At 37.0% G+C, this 19,281-nt stretch overlaps 1 protein-coding gene across 3 annotated transcripts in view; it reads right to left on the bottom strand.

The window, feature by feature from the left end:
- Positions 1 to 19,281, bottom strand: part of acot7 (acyl-CoA thioesterase 7) — a 49,045-nt gene that overhangs the window by 7,684 nt on the left and 22,080 nt on the right. For all 3 annotated transcript variants that reach the window (XM_024292481.2, XM_024292480.2, XM_024292482.2), the window contains 2 exons: positions 9,611 to 9,727; positions 2,091 to 2,275 (listed from right to left, as the gene is read on the bottom strand). In XM_024292481.2, coding sequence (XP_024148249.1) covers positions 2,091 to 2,275; positions 9,611 to 9,727 — 302 coding nt within the window. The remainder of the gene's footprint in view (positions 1 to 2,090; positions 2,276 to 9,610; positions 9,728 to 19,281) is intronic.

The following is a 19,281-nucleotide window of genomic DNA, read 5'->3' as shown; positions in this document are numbered from 1 at the left end:
TCAGACACAAAAAGAAAGAGGTCTTACTATCAGCATAAAATGTTCTTTTTTGAGTTTGCTCTTATGGAGCTAATAAGGACACTCACGACTCTATGAAAATATCAGAGTAAAAAGTATGTTATTTTTTTAAGCAACAGACTATTTATTAATTTTTCAATATCCTTTTTTTACGGTATGGAGGTGATTAAAACATTGAAATTATGAATTATCTCCACAATTCCCAACTGACTTCTGGCTCTTTGTATGGCAAGAGAAAAGGATCATAAATTGCCAGGAAAGCGATGCAAAGAACAGCGTAATGGCCATAAAAAAGCTTTTGACACTTTTAACATTCTCTCGGTCTTGGCCTTTTTATTCAAACGTGATGGTGTTTTCGACACCCGTATGTGACACAACAAAACAGTGTTTTGGCCACATGGTTTTGAACGTGATAAAACTGTGTTTTCGACATACAGTTTGTACTTAATAAGACACTACTTTTAACGCCCGTCTTGGGACAACACAAAACGCCGTAAACAACGTACTATTTTTAAACGTGACCTGGATTTTTGATGGCTGATACGTCGTTCTTTGTGCTGCTCTTATTTATGATCCTTTTTGCTTGCCATACTCTTGATAAAACAGCTCTGCTCAAGTCATATCTAAAGCGATTCAGCAGTTGGCTGACATCACATTTAACTAATAAGAACCCATGGTGTAACACTATGTGTTTTGCGGTCCACTTGTTTTGTGGTATATTCCACATAATTTAAGTTTTAAAGACGCACTCCGATCATCTTTTGAGCTTTTTCAAAACATTCCCAGTGTATTTTTATTCATGTTTATGCTGTTTTTAGGCAAAATCAGATGACCTTTGTTGTTATTTTCTAGGACATATTCTCTGCAGAGCGGCAGTAATTCATTCGAGATTTTGCATCTGAGTTGTGGGCGGGACTGTCGGGGCAGAGTAAGTCGGTGAGTCGATGCTCTCTGAAGTTAGAGTCAGTCCGCCCCCATTTCCAATCATCCAACTGTTTACATTCTCTCCCGCTAGCTTACAGCCCCTAGCAACCCCAGCCTGATTTTACTGGTGCAACAAAAGTGCTGAGCAATGTCGGAGCTATCCAGATGTACAGTTAAACCCAGAAGTTAGCACAGACAAGGAAATCAAAAACATGCACTGATCTAGTCATCTATAAGTGGATCCATCAGAATGGAGCAGAGCAGGGAGCTTGCGGCTTGTATCTTCTTTCCCACTGCTGCAAGCTTTTTCCAACAGCCATTTTTGAGTCTGATCCTGATTCACAATGATTAGAATTAAGAAATTTTAAGCTTAATTTTCTTTATGTGTGTCCCCTTCTATGAGAACATTTTCACAAGAACATGTTAAAAACACCAAAAACAGGATTATATATATATTTATGACTATTTAAAAAAACATCAAGATGTGATTATATACTCCACCACACTGTTCCTCTTCTGCTGATGAGACGTTTCAGAACTTTTTATTGTGCTTTATCAGGCTCTTGTTATCCACAGGAATAATCAAGGTGTGCAAATTGCACCAGCCAATACCTGTAATGTGCTGAGTTAAACAGATGGCCGGTGTGCAATGGGCTTGCATAACAAACAGAGTAAACAGCAGGCGTCTATCCTGTCGGCTGTCAACGGCGCTCTCTGAGCATTCTGAGAATAGACTAAACGCTGAGTCAGACAGGCACTGGCATCCAGGGGTGTTCTTGGAATACATGAAGCATCAAGTGAAAATGGTTCACAGAGGAATTGAATTAGCTGAGGAGACGGTGACCTATTTTATTGACTAAAGGAATGTTACTGTCTGTGGAAGCTTATCTAAGCCAAATTTAAAAAAAAGCTGAGCTGGAATCCAGTCTTTAAATGTGTTATATTAATAATGAGAATTAAAGCACAGCTAAACCATAAATCTGGGTAAAAAATAAATAAATAAACCAAGTTTAGCTGAATCTTCTTTGGTGAAAGATCTATGCATGAGGTTTGCAGCAATGAGGTGAGATAAAATCATGTACAAGAGCTGAAAAACTCCATTATTTAGTTAAAGAACAGACTTCAGTAGAAGTGTTGATGATGCTAACCTTTAGAGGAGGAACAGGCAACGGCTTGTTGTCCTTATCCAAAGAGATGAAGGTAAAGAATGCTGAGACAGCACGGTACTTCTTCATCTCTTTCTCCACCAGAGAAGCTGCATCCACCAACACTTCAATTTCCATGGACCTGTTACTGACAAAGGTAAGCCGTCCCGTCACCGTCACCACACAACCTAGGAGAAAAAAAGAGAACATGGAGTAAGTCGTTTATTCAATTCTTTAAAACGCAGAAACATGCATAATAATTTGCATATTAGTTCAATTTTGCTTCAACAATGCAAGTCCATATTTTAAAATTTTAGATTAAAAATTGTGATTGCCATCTCGCTTTTAATGAAAGAAATATGTTTTATTTAAATGATTTATGTTACAAAAAGGCAAAAACTCAGCAGCAAACAATACGAAATAATATTTAAAAAACTCATTAAGGGCGATCACAATATAAATGTTATCAGCAGCAACATTAGTAAGATGTTTTACTTTAGGAGAAGTAAAACTTAAGGGTGAACACAAAGAAAACATTGTTCTTTAACTTATTTTTAAAATGTATCTTTTCTTGGTTTATTCAGACAAAGTTGCACCGTACAGTTTTTGCTAATTTGAAGCTGAAATACATCTAACCCGTAAAATGTGTTAGAAACTGCACAAATTTGTTTTCTTTTTTTTCTGTTACAGTAGATTAAAAGAAAAAAAAACAATCAAATGGGCATGGCTGATGTGCTCCTTTATTCCCTTTGACGTGGCAGCACTGTATTATTACTGCCGTTACCATAGCGAGGAGGAGAGAGGATGTTATCTCTGCAGCCTAAAACTGGAGAGGGGCTGAGATTTTACAATGCAGTTAACATTTAAATAATGAAACATGTTATTCAAAGTAAGAGAAGGAAATAAGAAAACTTAAAAGTTCTTTAAGGTAGGCACAAAAGGGAGTTGGTTTAAAAATACATATTTTGATGAGTAAGTGTGGAGTATTTATTAGATGTTTTCTCTGTGTTTGTAATGCCTGACTCTATTGTGATGAACCACAAGAGTAATATTTGCAGCTCTGAAAAATATTTAACTTCAAATGAACCTTAAACAATTCATTTTATAGTTTGGACTTAAAAGTTAAAGTTAGATGCAGGTTCTGAGAAGGGTTTGGTAAAGTGCGATGGTCAGATTAATGAGTCAGGGGATGCCCATTTTCTTTTTATAATTTAGGAAATACAAGAAGGTGTTGACAAAATGGTCTGAACCACTGTAAAAATGAGAATTACAGTTTTAGGTTTGGTCATTAAGAAAAAGTACTACATATTGATAACCTGAGAAACATAAAAGTATTGCCAGTTGAACGTTTTAGACTACTAAAGTCATTTAATCCAGTCGTATTAGGAGATTGCTGGCTGCACAATCTGAAAATGTTGTTTTTTTACTATTTTCTCCTCTAAAAATGCTTTCAAAGGAAGAGAACAGCTGACAAATTTACATTATAGGAAGGTTGAGTCTTTTCATATTCATCAAACACAGGCCTGCAGAAACACACCTGCCACCTCATTGTTAGGCTGATTGTGTCTTTGATAAGGTTTTGGCACAGCATGAATCTGTGCCCTGAAGGAAAAGGTCGACACGGACAATCTCTGATTACGTTATCAAGATTTCATAAAAACAAACAAATAAAAGAAAATTCAAACAACACAAGTTGAGCGAACGCAGCAAAAATCATGAATAGAAAGACGTACATAAAGGTAGAATGCAAAGAAAATTATTTGTAGCATCTCAGGATAATAAAAAAGAGAAGGAAACATAAAAGAGAATATTATCCTGACGTAGCTTAAGAGCAGGATAACACAGAACAATTATATTAAAATATATGAACGTATATTATTCAGAAAAAAATTCAGTGATAAGGAAGAATTGAATACAAAAAAAATAACCAAGAATTATGCTTTTAACATTATTTTTTCTTCATAATTCTTTAAGTTGAGACTTTTGTCCTGGTAAAAATTGGTGTTTTCCTTGTTGATGAGCAAAGAAGAGCTGAAAATAAATAGATAAACAGATAAATAAAAGTGTAAACTTTCAAAAGTGAGAAAATGAGGAGACCTGTGTCTATTTTGGGCCCTGAATCTGTTGAATCTGCTCCAGGAAAGGGACACGTTTTCAGCATCACACTCTTAATAAAATGTTAAATCTTTTTTTTTTTTTTTTTTTAATTCAGTCTAATGCTCATTTGGCGAGTCAGAACAGTAAAGAAACATACAAAACTATAGGAATACTTAAAGACCCATTGATAAAAAATTTTTTTTTGGTGTTTTAGCATCTTATTGTGGCATTTTTCTAATAATGGAAGACATGTATTGAAAAAAGATTTGCCTAAAAATGAATTTCTGAGTATTTATTTATTTCAATTGTGAATCAGGAACAGATCAAAAAGTTCTGTTTAAGAAAAACCTTGTAGGTGTGACAAGCTACTATGAAAAGCTACCAGCTTCTTTCTGATGCATCTCCTTGTAGAGAACTTGGTCCATGAGCGTCTTCATTTTCCTTGTCTGAGCTGGGATCTGGCTCAGAAGTGTACAGCTAGATAACTTCAATATTGCTCACCATTTTTGTTGCAATGGTAAAGTTAGGCGGGGGTTGTGAGGGGCTGTAAGCTAGAGGGAGAGAGTGGAAAAAGATGGTTGTTGGGAAGTGGGGTTGGGCTTACTCCAGACCAACAGGAGCACCCAGTGAAAAAAGTCAGTAAGTTACATCTTTGCTTTTTAAAGCAAGAATTGATCCAATCCTGGGCGGCACATTTTCCAAACTATGCCTGAACATGCTAAGAACATATAGTTGTCCTTACAGTAGAGAAAAGGAATCTGTGCAGTCATGCACATCTATTACGTGTGTCATAACATTACGTCACAGTTGTCAGGATGAGTTTTTAGTAGTGACATCAAGATGCTAAAAGCAACTCAGAAATTCCAGATAAAGAGCTGTAAAGCTGTGATATAGAGCAATGATTATATATCAAAATGAAATATGACGAGAGGAGAAGCGTGTCCTCTGAAGACATTCATCTTCTTTCACATCTTATGGCCCTTTGAGTGTTTTATCATGTCACCATCAGACAGGAGTTCTCTCTCATTCAGTCAAACTGTCGTTAGCTGGGATGCATTAGACTCAGTAAAGTGTGCTCTGCTCATTGATGTGACACGACAATGAGCTATGATGATAGGGGATTTTTAAACACCTCTATGATTAATAATTGATTCACGCAGGAAGTAGATCTTGCACTTCAACAGCCTTGAAGGTCAGCCAACATGCAAAACAGGCAGAATCCTATTTCTGCTGGATGAAGCAAATCTATAGGAAACAGAAGTTAACGTGTGCCGGACTCAAACTGGACAAAACCAAATTAGTCATTGGACAAACTTTGATCAATGAAAATGTTACAATATCTATAAGTCAAGCAATTTCTTAGAATATATGATGACTCATACATGTGTTCATTTTTTATCTCACACCTTGTCCTCTGTAGCCTTCTTTTATTCCTGCAGAAATGTTCTTTCACTTTAAGGCAAGATTGCTTGTTATTAAAATGTTGGACTGATTTAAAATGGTATATCAGATAATCAAAATTGTGGCTTCAAGTTCTGGGATCTGGAAATGTTTGTCCAAGTGTTTAAGATGTTTCAACCGTATTCTTCTGTTTTATTACGCTAGTAAACCTGCTCTCTTCTAAAAATAATTTTTGCCACTCAGGCTGACATGACTGACATTCAGTGCTCTGAGGAAAGTGGCCTGCACAGGCTCCACACAGCAGGACCACCAAAAGTCCATAAACAGACCTCAGTCTGTTTAATGTTCTGGGTCTGTTTCCCACTTGCATTGGCTGAATGTTCTTTTTTTGCTAATCTTTCAAAGCTTTAAAAACGTCATATACAATCCTATAACTTCAACTTTCCTGTACGTTTGACCCTTCATTTTAATATTTCCACTGTCAGTTGTCATCACAATGACTTGGGCTATAAGAAACCTTTTATAGGTTTCTGAAAAAAGAAAAAAATGTGCTCCTAACAATTGGCAACAGGTCAGAATCCTTTACACTGAAAGATTGTTTTTTTTTTGTTCTGCTCATAATGAGAAAAGATTGTTTATTATTTAAACAGATAAACAGCTGCACACGAATACACAGATCCATTTCTTTTTAAGAAACTCGGACACAAACAAGCTTTGGCACTTGAACTTTAAAACTAACAGAAAAAGTTGACATTTGTTTGGCCTTCTTAGAAACAGGATGAGCAGGACTTAACAGAAGGTTACAGAGGTTCTGAACTCTGAACTATTCAAGAACTCAAATGTAGCATTCTGTAGTGCCAAATCTGTTTTGCTGCACTGCAAAATCTCAACACTCTAAAGCTGTTATGTGACATTCACACCTGGATCAGAAACACGTGTTCTAGCAGCCACTTCCAATAAATGTTTATGCAAACGCATGTATATGCACATTTCAAGGTTCTGTGTTCAAAACTCCTGCATTCAACCATCTCTACACCAGATTTTAGGTCTGTTTTCAGTCTCTACGTACAAAGCACACAGCCATTGAGCGCAAGTTGAACATTAAACCAGTTGACCAATAAGGGACTTTGATTTTGTAGTGACATATAGGTAGCGTATTTTTCAGTTCATGGAAGTGCAAACCGTTTGAAAATAATCATAAAGGAGAAATTAATAATTGTGGTTTGTGTCCAGCCAGAGCTATATGACTCTAAGTTTTTCATATATCAGAAAAGAGCTGTGAAAGAAAACATCCGGAGCAGGATCTGCTTTGACATTTTGAACCAAGCCTCTTCCAACTGTGAGTAAATGCACTAGTATTGGGTAGCACAGTCCAGTGTGACCACCATGGGCTAAACACCCTTTCAAAAATGCCTGTTAAGCAGGTTCTTGAACATGCATCTCATGCTCCCCGTGTACGTAGCTTTAGACTATGATAAGCAACCTAGCTTCTGCAAAGAGGAATTTACGAAACATGTATTTGTGTCAGAAAATTAATCAAAATTTGTATTTTTAACTAAAAAGCTTAAGACAAGACTGACAGACATTTTAGATGGTATGTAAATATCATCCAAGAAACAGAGCAAAGCTCAGCAAGGCTTCTTTCTGATACTGCAACCCACACTAATGGAGCACATTATCACAGTATGCCGCTTTCTTTTAATTTATGTAAAACTCTCTGCAGCTGTTCTCCAGTCTATCTAGCTTTATTGCATCTAGGTGGCTTTAACTGCTCAGCAGAAAGGGTATATATCACAGTCCTCATTGATTCTAGGCTTTCTTTAGCCTCCAGCACCGACAAACCCTAATCAAGCTACATTTCCACAACTTAGAAGCAATCCACAATTCAAATGTCTGCAAGATATAATTCTAAACATATTTACTAATTTAAAAAAAACACGACTGTATTGGGTTATTACTGTACTCACATTGGGAAAGCCACATTGAATTTTACGTTTACATTTAACTCTCACTCATCTCAACACGTCTTTGTGTAGTTAGAGACAGAAACGAGAAGAAAACCAACTATAAAATGACAAAATAAATCCAGCAGTCAGACAAATGAACCATGGAGGCCATTTTTATTATGATGGTTCTCAATTACTTTCCCATATTCACTTTCTGAGTCTTTTGCAAACCACCAAAATAAGAGATCCACTGCTGACATCATATCTAAGTCATGGGGAAAGCCAAGAGAGATCGTGTCAACTGAACATGAACTTGGGGGACGGATTGGTGCCGCAACCAGCACAACTCAAACAGATCATAAATGTGGAGACCTCCTCAAAGGATCTGCTCTGCTACTTCTGTAGCTGTAACAAACTTAGAACACATTCTAATGTCATCTTAGAAGAGTTACTGTATGTTAGACCAGGAAGTTTTCCCTGTTTGTTCTAATGTCTAAGATTCAAAGCGGAGACTATTTGATAAATCCATTTGTGACCATGTTCCCATCAGATGAAAAGAGGACCACAAATGAAATTTTCCCTATTAACATCCTGCTTGGTTTTTAATTGGGATTTCATGAGCAAAAATGCAAAGACTTTCAACCTGGCTGAATGAAGCTGCTTCTGTTCAAAAACCCATTTGCAGTAAATGGTAGGCTGTAAGAGCTAACCTGGCACAGCCGTGCTGAGCTCTGACATTTATTACCACTTCATAATTGTAGCTGCTCGGCTGTTAACGTCATATCCTGAGGTAATGACTACATGTAAATGTTAACACTGAAATTTGGAATCACAATGTATTCAACAGAGAAAAGGCTACAAGAATAAATTGAGTTTACTTCTAAAAACTAGGTATTCACTAACTTTTATTGTGTTTTTGTTTTCTCTGATCAAAAGTATACAAAGTAATTGCATCAATTTTGTGAGGGTTTAAAAATGTTTATCTCTGGGTTTTTTTTGCACAGTTAATCAGAGAACCAAAAAAAAATAAATGGTTTAAAATGTCAAACAGGTCACCAGAGAGAGTTCAATCGTGCATTTAGACTCATCCGTCATCACCACTGGGCATGTTAATCCACATATGGTCTCTCTTCAACCACCACTGGTGCATGACTGACATGTTCCTCCCATTCCCACCACAGGACAGTGACAGACTGCAGACTGAGGATTTGTCACTGATGTCAGTAAACAGCCCCCCTACAGATTTGTTTACAGAGGTTAGTTGCTGCTTTGTCATTCTAATAAAGTGGTTCAACAACTCACTGAATGCATAACACTGATAACATACAAATAAATTGCTTAGTTGTTCAAATGCAAACCTACAGATGTGCAGGCGAATTGAAAATAACCACATGTGTGCTTCTGTTGAAAGTACGAGGCTTCAACTGTAATTGCTTCTAATGCAATATAGATCCATCCTGTTCAAACAGAGCTTTTAATAAGATTGTTAAACATGCATTCAGCTTTCAGAATGAAATAGCTTTTTTTTGTCTTAGAACAGCAGTCATTATCTATTATGTTGTCGAAGGGTAACTAGATATTGTTGTTTGCTAAATCAATTTAAAAATAATAGGCTTAGGAAAGTTCCATTTGAGGTCCTAATGGGCAGAGGGGACTATACACAAAATATAATATAAATAGATTGGGATTGGAATTGAAGCTGTTGGGGAGCCGACTAAAATGAAAAGCAAGAGCGAAGAACGTTTTTGAGTGATGGTTAAGAGACGGTAGAAAACACCATGCTGGCAAACAGTAACTTTCTATAACCTTACAACAATCCTGCTTCAGAGTACATCCCATCCGTCTGAACTAAACCTGTTCAACAGATTATAAACAGAAACCATTATAGGATTCCCTTATTCACCTTTAAGGACTGAGTAACTTCACATGGAAAAACTGCATCTTCCTCAACCCTGCTTCATGAGTGCATTAATTCTGAGGTGAGATTTATTATCTTGGTCAGATTAGAATTTGTGCACCAGCCAAAGATGGAACCTTATATAATGGCAGATGATAAAGGATTTTTCAACATTACCTTACCTTTTTTGATCTTGCGATGGAAGTTAATGGCATCCACCGAAGCAGTGACAATGTTAGTGTTGCAGTGCCGCGCGGCCACAATCCCAGCGACCTCATCCATCAGCTTCATGGTCACACCTGCATCAAACACATGAATGAGCATCTGAGGAAATCCAGGGATTACAGTACTTGACTCTTTGAATATGTTAAGTGGATTCTTGATTCTTGATTTAGCAACGTTCTTAACTGAAACCACAGATATATTATACGGAAGCAGTTATTTGTTTCAGGTTTAGGTTTAGTAGGTGACATTGACTGTATAAGAGAACTGGACCAAGCAAGAAAATGGCTCTCTTTCATCTCCAAACAAATGAAATCAATTCAGTTGACATTTTTTCACGATGCAGAAGCTGTTATTTGGAGGCAGAAGACGTCAGTAAGCAGTGACTGGTCCTTGTCAGTCTGAATCTTTGTTTCTATGGTAACTACTGTCCCCAATCAGGAGTGAGCTTGTTGAAAGTTCACACTCCTTCCACTGAAAGCAGGCTCGGAGAATCCGTCAATCAAACCCGTCAAACATGCTAATATTAAATAATAATAATAAAGAAAAAAATCTAGACTGAGGGGCCATTGAGTCCAGTTCTCTCATACAGTGGATGGATGGATTTAGAAGGTTTTATTCTGCATAATTGCACATTGCTTGCTCAGTAAGAAAGTTAAACACAGAAAAGCCTTTAATTGAATGTTTTAGTCTCTTGGGAAGACTCTGTTTAAAATACAATTAAAACAATTCTGCCACATTGAAATGATCCAAATTGAACTGGATAATAATAATCTGGTGTGTTTGGAGTAACTTTGATTACCATAATTGTAATTAATTGAGCTCATTATGGTATTATGTTTTTTGTATTGCACAGTTGTAAATTTGTGCTTTATAAATAATCAACATTGAACTGAAAAAGATGAATAAATACAAAAAGTTTGCAACTTTTCATTTTATTATGGAGAAATTCCAGCAGAGTAAGTCCAAATAATATACATGGAGAACGTCTAAATTTTAGGGAAAATCCAGTCAGAGCTGTGACCACCAAACTTTAAGACTTGATTTGAATTGGTGAGCAATAATGCGAGATTTGACATTTAGATTTCAAACATGACATACAAGATTTTATGGTCCTAGCAAAAAATTCATGAAGTAACCTTGGATTCATTCAAAGCATCTGTTGTCATACTCTGCTGTGCTCTCAGACCTGCAGCAGCTTTTATTACTCATGACTTGCTGCACTCCCTTCCCTCCTCATATGCCTGATCTGAGCTGCATATATTCCTCTGCTCCAATCTGCTTTTCTGCCAATTTGTCATCGGTTCGCTCACAAACAAGCCTAATATGGCTTTCCCATTCTGTTGCCTAGCCCTTTTTCTGTTTTTAGATATGAATTTAGAACTGTTCTGACCTTCTTCTTTTTTTTCATCTAGATTGCTCCTTTGGGTTGATTGTAGCCAAAGTAGCCTCTCATCCAAATCTGTTTACCATGGAAGATCCATCCTCCTGAGCACTTCTTCCTCCACATCATCTGAGCTTCCACAATAAAGCTGGTAAATTCCTGGTTACTCTTCTTTCTTTGGGACAGCCATCTTAATCCTTACATTTATAATAATCTTACTAGTAACTTCTAAAAACTAAAGGGTTCAAAAATATATAATTCCCTGCAAAATATGCATGAAGGCATAACAGGGGTACATTTAGATATTCTATGGAAAATGCTAAAAACATTTCCAACCTAATAACTCCCTCAAATAACTCCCAGCACTTCAATCATCCTCACACTTTCACTCTACCTTTTACTTAAAGAAATTATTGAACCCAAATGTGTCACTAAATGAAATGATTCCTCGCCAGGCCGGAGACACTCTTTCATATAGATGAGATAATTATAAGCAGACAGTAATAGATTTCCCATGGCAATCTGAAAACTGTCCACCTTAAGCTAAATTACGAGTCTGCTGGTCATGTTCACAACATTAGTTTCTCATTTAGGCTCATTAGTCTGATCCAACCTTATCACCTGCCTGCCAATATGAACTACCACATAGACTTGAAACTGACTAATACTTGGCAAACTCTTGCTGCAACTGTTCAAAGCACCGTCCATCACACAAGTTCAATGCACCGTTTAGAGGTCAACACATATAAAAATCCACTTGTAGATTACTCTACACATTTTTCACCAACACAACATTTTTCAATCTGTCATACAACTTGTGTTTCAAACTTCTGTGCGACTTGAAATAACATTGCAAGCAATACAGAAGAATCAGTGGAGAAATGTGCCAGGCGACTAACGAACTCTCCAGAGCGTGCCATGGCACAATCCAAGACATGATTATCACAAAAATGTAATAAAATATTGAGACTGAACAAATATGAAATAAAATATTGAATAGAAGGACTTAATGAATGTTCAAAGCCAGAGCTTTTCCAAATGTTGTTCACATTAACATGAATAGTAGTTTATTTAGTATAATTTGAATTATCAATCAGGAATTGGCACAGGAAAAAGTCTCCACAGCTTTCAAACTGAAGTAAAATAAAATATTTGCTTCAATTTTTGAGACTGGGCGGCACGGTGGTGCAGTGGTTAGCGCTCTTGCCTCATAGCAAGAAGGCCCTGGTTCAAGTCCCGGCTGGGGGATCTGAAACAGAATCGGGGATCTTTCTGTGTGGAGTTTGCATCTTCTTCCCGTGCATGCGTGGGTTTTCTCTGGCTTCCTCCCACCATCCAAAAACATGCCTTATAGGTTAATTGGTGACTCTAAATTGCCCCTTGGTGTGTATGGGTGTGTAATTGTGGCCCTGCGACAGACTGGTGACCTGCCCAGGGTATACCCAGCCTTCGCCAGCGAGTGGCAAGTTTAGGCTCTGGTCGCCCAGTGACCTCAAAAGGGTCTTCAACAATTAAGAAGATGAAATAATTTTTGAGACTGAACTTTTTTATTTTTGCATACAGTAGCTTCTTGTGTAAGTGAAATCCCTTCATTGCCATTTGACACTACCTAGATCAGGGGTCGGCAACCTTTAACAGTAAAAGAGCCATTTGGGCTCATTTTCTACTGATCAAAACCTAGTAGGAGCCGTGTCTTTAACTTTTACCGTTAGTAGAGGCCAAATTAGCGGAAAATCTAGCTTGTTACTTAATTACTAGCTGAACTCCAAATTAGCATAAAATTCCTTAGTAAATTAAATCAGCCAAAAATGTTAGCACGTTGCTAAAAGAAAAGCTAATTTCTAAATTAGCCTAAAATCCTAAGTAGATAACAAATTAGCCAAAAGTTAGTATATTTTGCTAAAATATTAGCTAAACTCCTATTAGCATAAAAAAACGAATTAGAGGTCAAATTATCCTAAAAAAAAAAAGCTAGCTTGTTGCTTAATTGCTAGCTGAACTCCAAAATAGCCTAAAATTCCTCAGTAAACTAAATTAGTCAAAAATGCTAGCATGTTGCTAAAATAGAAGCTTAAATTATCCAAAAAAAAAACTTCAGGAGATAACAAATTTGCTGAAAACATCAGGATTTAGCTAAAATATTAAGTAAACTCCAAATTAGCCTAAAATTCCTCAGTAAATTAATTAGTGAAAAGTGTTAGCGTGTTGCTAAAATAGAAGCTAAACTCTAAATTAGCCTAAAACCCCCAGTTGGCAACAAACTAGCAAAAAACATTAGGATGTAGCTAAAATAGAACTCACATTTTTTTGAAAATTACTATTATTTCATTTTTCTTCAGCCATAGAGCCACCGTGGAGAGATAAAAGAGCCACATGTGGCTGCAGGTTGCAGACCCCTGACCTAGAGTATGCAAAAAATGTAAAAATCTATCGCTGAGGGCATCAGTATTTATAAAAATTGTGAATACATGTAAAAGGATTTGACACAAAATGTTTAGAAGTGAATAAATTAAGTTTGTCATGGAACACTCCCGTGCAAAACCTGCATTTAATTCACACTATAATTAATCTAGAAAATCCAATGCCTCCATCGTGGAGAAGAAGAGTTCACAAAGTGGAAACAGAAATGCTGACAAATCGACCCTCGTGCCAAACACATGGTGTCATCAGTAAAAAGCAGTTGTTTGCTGATTTCTCACAGAGAGTGGGACATCTTGTATGAAGTGGGTGGGATGAAGGTGGGAGAACGAAGAGGATGACATCTGCCTCTGATCTCTGAGGCAGTCTGCGAGCATGATGTGTGTGCTTGTTTAGTGTATGCTCATTTAACGACAGTCAGACCCTCTGCAAAACACTTTAGCTCTCCCAGTTGTTCTATCTGAAATGCATTATGTATCTTTCATGTTACAGAAAATCAATAAGTGCTGTGGCTGGAGGCTAATTTTGCTCCCAGAGGTTTCTACCAGCTGCACAGTGACTGTTTAAGGCAGCCAAATGTGTGGGAGTGTGAGCAGAAAGCACTTTCTGTTTCCCAGATAAAACATTTACGGAAAAGGGGAAAACATAATTAAACATGTCGCTACTTTGATTTGAAGGGGGTCATTAAAAAAAAAGCTAATTTAGTTCCCAAAAAATATATATCCTTTTTTTTATTAAAGGGCATACACTTATATTTTAAATGAAATATTTTCACTTAATCACGTTAAAAAATCTATAAACTTGAATTAAAATCCCACTAATGGCAAATCTGTTCTTTAAATAAAGCTGTCCTGAGCTTGACACAATCGAAGAAGTATATCTCTTTATTCTCTCATTCTGTTGTGAGGTATTTTACAAAACCACTTTTTTTGTTCTTGATCTCTGTTATGTAGTGAAAATTGTTAGGATCTCACTTAAGATTGAAAATATTCCCTGGGTGCAAAGCACTGCAAGGTTGCAGCTATATTCAAAGAGAGTGGTCATGTTTGAGCCTGTGCACCACAGTGCAGACGGATCCAGAACTCACGAGATGATGAAACTAAAGGAAAGTGCTGCATTTCATTAGAGTAATAGACTTTCAACTGACATCTGTAAAGTTTCATGAGACTGAGAACACACAAGCATCAAGTATGGAGTTAAATTTAATCAAAAAAGTCATTAGTTGCATTTTTGTTTTCACTGGTTTTGTTTAAAGTCCCACTCCTTTCTTTTGATCTTAATTTGTATCTTTTGATCTTTTGTAAAAGCATTTGCATTGGTCTTTTAATTATGATTATGCAGTTTTTAGACAAATTAAAAAAAAACAGTCTCTTTTTTTTTGACACAGTTTCTGCAAATCAGTAGTGATTCAGAAATTCACCTTTGAGTTGTGGGCAGGACTGTTGCCGTATAGTAAGCCCGCCCCCATTTCCTATCAACCTGTTTGCATCAAGGGTGTCCAGCCTCCTGCTGGTTTTCCAGAAATCATGCCTTATATGGTGTTGATAACCTGAATCAGACCAATAAGGAGTGTCAAAGGCAGGTTGGTTAGAAAACATGTAGGGCCACCACGGAAAATGTGGACAAACCCAATTAGAGCCCAGATTTTCTGCCCTCTGTTAAACCACATTTGCCCCACTTGGCCTTGCTGGCTGGGTTGTTTTCCATCATGAGAAAAAGGTCCACGGGAACATGTTAAAAACACCAAAATCACAATTTTCACTAGAGTGTGTCTTCAAAGGGTAACCAAACAGGAAAGATGGAAGCTGACTCCACCCACAACTGAAGTTTGAAAATCCAGTCAGAGGGGTGGGGCTGGGGAACACGACTGTTAACATTACTGGAGCTACAGATCATAATATGGGACTTCTGAAATGAAGTGGAATTGAAATGGTTTGACCAATCACGAAATTCAATTGCAATACCTCGATTCAACCTGTAGGGGCAGCACACAGACAGTTTTTGACAATATTTTCAATAATTAAACAAGTTTATTTTAATTTGTAAAAATTGGCGATGACCAACAGACAGCACTTTTAGCACCCCATTTATAGAGGTCAACAACCAAAAAAAGTTGATTTAGGGTTTGGTTACCCTATAAATGGCTTGATTTTGTTTTGTGTGGATTTTTTTATATTGCACTGGTAACAAAGTAAAGTAAAGTGAATAATAAACATTTTGTTCAAGAAAACCATGCATAAAGTTTGTTTTTTCTCGCCACGATGATAAGTGTTAATGCGGCTCCTGCAAAATTACCGTCATGTACAGTCAATGTAAGGTTGAAGTGATCCTCAATGTGAGACTGCAAATGAGGACAGGCTGGGCCAAGACAGCCCTAGGCCTGACATTACACATTTACAGGATGACATAGCACTTTGACTATCCCTTTGCTGCAGGGTGGGAACACAACAGGCAGGGGGGAGGGGATCAGTCGTGTGCAAGAACAGGAAAGGGAGCTCACTCCAAATGGAGAAAAAATATGATTGGACACGTTTCCAGTGGAGCCCAGTTTGCCATGGGGGAGAATTCCTTTATTATCCGATGACTTGTGTTGATTTTCTCAAGTCTTTGTGCATGAATCGGTTCATGGACTACAGGCGTGAGAATAATGAAGGACGTCTTCTACGCTCGTCTTGTTGACCCTGTTCTATAAAGAGTCTTTAAATAGAACCAGTATAGACCAAAAATGCCAATATAGTTGAAGCATGACTGACTTCCTCCTTTCTAATCATTTTTGTAAACCTAATCTATCCATCTTCATTTCTTCCCTCTTTCTCCCACTCTTCCTAACGGCTGCCCTTATTGACAATTTCTCTCTTGTTCTATCCCGCTCATTCCCTCCCCAACAAGTGCTTTAATCATGGACAGCATCAAATGGCTCAAACTGTCTCCTAATGAGCAGTCACTATGGAAACTGCTTCAGTTTCCTAAATCTACTGCTCTTAAAAAAAAGAAAGAAAAAAACTCACATTTTGTACAGTTTAGCCTTCCAAGTAAGCTTTAGCGCATAATAGGCAGTTTATTAACAACTCTGCATGTGGGTTCATTCTGGGAATGACATACATTTCCATGATTACTATTTCATTAGGTAATCTCTGTGGCTTCCAAGAGACTGATTCAAAAATGGAAATGTGGGATAAAAGCCTATTCCTCCAACAGATTTGGCAAAGATCAGGGGTCTGCAACCTGCGGCTCCAGAGCCACATGTGACTCTTATCTCTCCATGGTGGCTCCTTGGCCGAACATGAAATAAGTCAGGGAGACTGCTGACCCAGCCATGTCGACCGCCTGAGTCTGCATCTCCGTGCTAATGGCTGCCTAAACAAAACATCTAAAGAAAACAAAGCCCACAAACTAAGACTGCAAAGGTCCAACCCCAAACTAAAATAACAAAACTCAGCATTGTAAGACTGCTGAGGACAGAGAGGGTAAAAGAACAAAAAAAAATGCAATTATTTAAAGTAAAGATAACCTAATTAGCATTTATATAATTTAGATTGGTTACATTTATAAATTGATGGCTGAGATGCACATAGATGATAAACTATGGAGGTTTTTACATCCCTGTTGACCTGAAGACGTCTTGTTTGATCAACTCTACCCCCAGAATGCACAGATTTTATAATATCCAATGCAAAACCTTAGTAAAAAGTTTGATCTTTTATGAGTTAAAAGCACATATTTTCTTACGCTGCACAACTTTAGTTACTAGCTTCCCAGCGCTGACCTGAGATAATGCTGTTTGCCACAGAGCATCTTTTATTTTGAAAATAAGTTAAAAGAAAAAGAAGAAATCACATTTTGAGAGATGCCAGGTTGTTTTTATACTTTTGCTTTTGTTTGTGCCAAAAAAATAGACATAATTCATATTATATATAAAAAAAAGGAGGTCATGAATGCAAATCCAAATTTCTTAAAGGCTAAGACTATGCGGCTCTTTGATCAATAGAAAACGAGCCCAAATGGCTCTTTTACTGTCAAAGGTTGCGACCCCTGGTATAGATCATGGGCTGTTCCCAAAATTCTACCTGGAACTATCAGCGGGAATTAAAAAACATAATCATACAAGAGAAGATTCCATCAAGAAAAATAAATTCTACTACATGTTCAGGTCTAACAAGCTCTCATAGACATTAACCTGTCTCTAGGACATTCTTATTCATATCATCACAGACTACACATCAGAGAGAAGTGCATCAAGGTGAAAGATAGTCTGTAATCATGCACTAACTAATTCCTCTTCATTACACACATGTAAACACACAAGGAATTTCCAAGAAAGCTGATGAGGGCAATAGCTTTACATGTGAGTAGACTTTGGTCACAGAGAAAAAATTGAAGTTGTTAAAGGGTTTTAGATGAAGCTGCTTAATACTCAGGTGGTTAAAATATTTCAGTATTTGGTCTGAATGTTTGAGATTTCCACAGTGCTATTGAGAACCAACATTGCAAACCAAAGGGCATGAAATCTAATGGAAACCAGTTTAAATTACATCAAGTTTGATGGTGTGTAACTTTCAAAGCTGCTTAAAAACTTGTAACTTTTCTATTTTAAGTAAAGAACAAAACTTGGAAGTTTTCGATATTTTGTGCAACATCTGATCTAAAACTTCCTGCTGGGATTAAAGAAACCAATGAGCCATTTTTTTCTCAGATGTTCAGATACTTTGCTTAATTATTAACAAAGCAGGCAGGGTCTTAAAAAAGAAAATAATTTGATTTTTATGACATGAAGTTGAAATAAAGTGTTTTTTTTAAGTGGGGGATTATTGGTAGATTTCTAAGAATTCTGGAGGAAGCCCTTCTCTGCCAACAGTGTCTACAGTGTCACTAGGAAGTTGTTGACCTCCACTGACAGTGTCGGGTAAATTACTTTTAAAAACAATTGATTATTTTACTTTAGTTACTAGATGGAATTGTAATTTCATCACTTTACTCATTACCTATTTAAAACAGCTGAGTGAAAAATGACACAAAAATAAGAAACAACTCGTGTGGTGCCACTGCTCAAAGTGAGGGATGGAAAAAAAAGGTTACGCCAAAATCTATGAAGTTAGATTCATAAATATCAAATCTTAAACTAAGCCAATCTTCTGAAAACACAAAGAAATATTAAATGCCTCCAGCAGTTTCTTTTTCCTCCTTAAATGCAAAAAAAAGTTATTTTCACAGGAGGGGGCATAGAACCAGTTCTTTTGATTCAGTTCATAAAAAGAACCAGTTTCCAATCTGCTCTTCAGGTTGAACATAAAATGATGTTCTGTTCTGCTCTACTGCTCCTCGCAGCGTCTCTCTTCGTCTCATCTTTGAGCCATCAGACTTCAAAATTAAGTGATGTGGCTTCAGCAATGAGGGCATGTCTGTTCTTTGACCGATCTCCAACCTTTCATTAGTGTGCGTGGATGACTGCATATATGCGGTAGTTATTCCGTTTTCTTTTAATTAAGCTCTGGTTTTTTTATTTAACAAAGAGAAAATGTCAGAGCCTATAAAATCTAAGTAATGAAGTAACAAGGGTTTCTATAGTCTCTAAGTGTAATTAATTCCATTAATTACATATAAGTAGCACGCCAGTATAAGTTGCACCTCTGACCAAGCTATGCGATTTTTACTTGGAAAAATACGTTACATGTGTTTCCCACCACTTCCCAGTCCAAAGTTCTTTAAAGACCACATTGATAAAAATCATGTTTTTGGTGTTTTTAACATGTTCTTGTAGCTTTTTCCTCATGGTGGAGGATACTGCTATTTTTGTTGCTCTGGTAATGTTACGCGGGGGTTGTAAGCTAG

Source organism: Oryzias melastigma, linkage group LG7, assembly GCF_002922805.2.
Source record: "Oryzias melastigma strain HK-1 linkage group LG7, ASM292280v2, whole genome shotgun sequence".
NCBI classification, from domain to species: Eukaryota; Metazoa; Chordata; class Actinopteri; order Beloniformes; family Adrianichthyidae; genus Oryzias; species Oryzias melastigma.
This window is presented reverse-complemented; position numbering and strand designations above follow the sequence as displayed.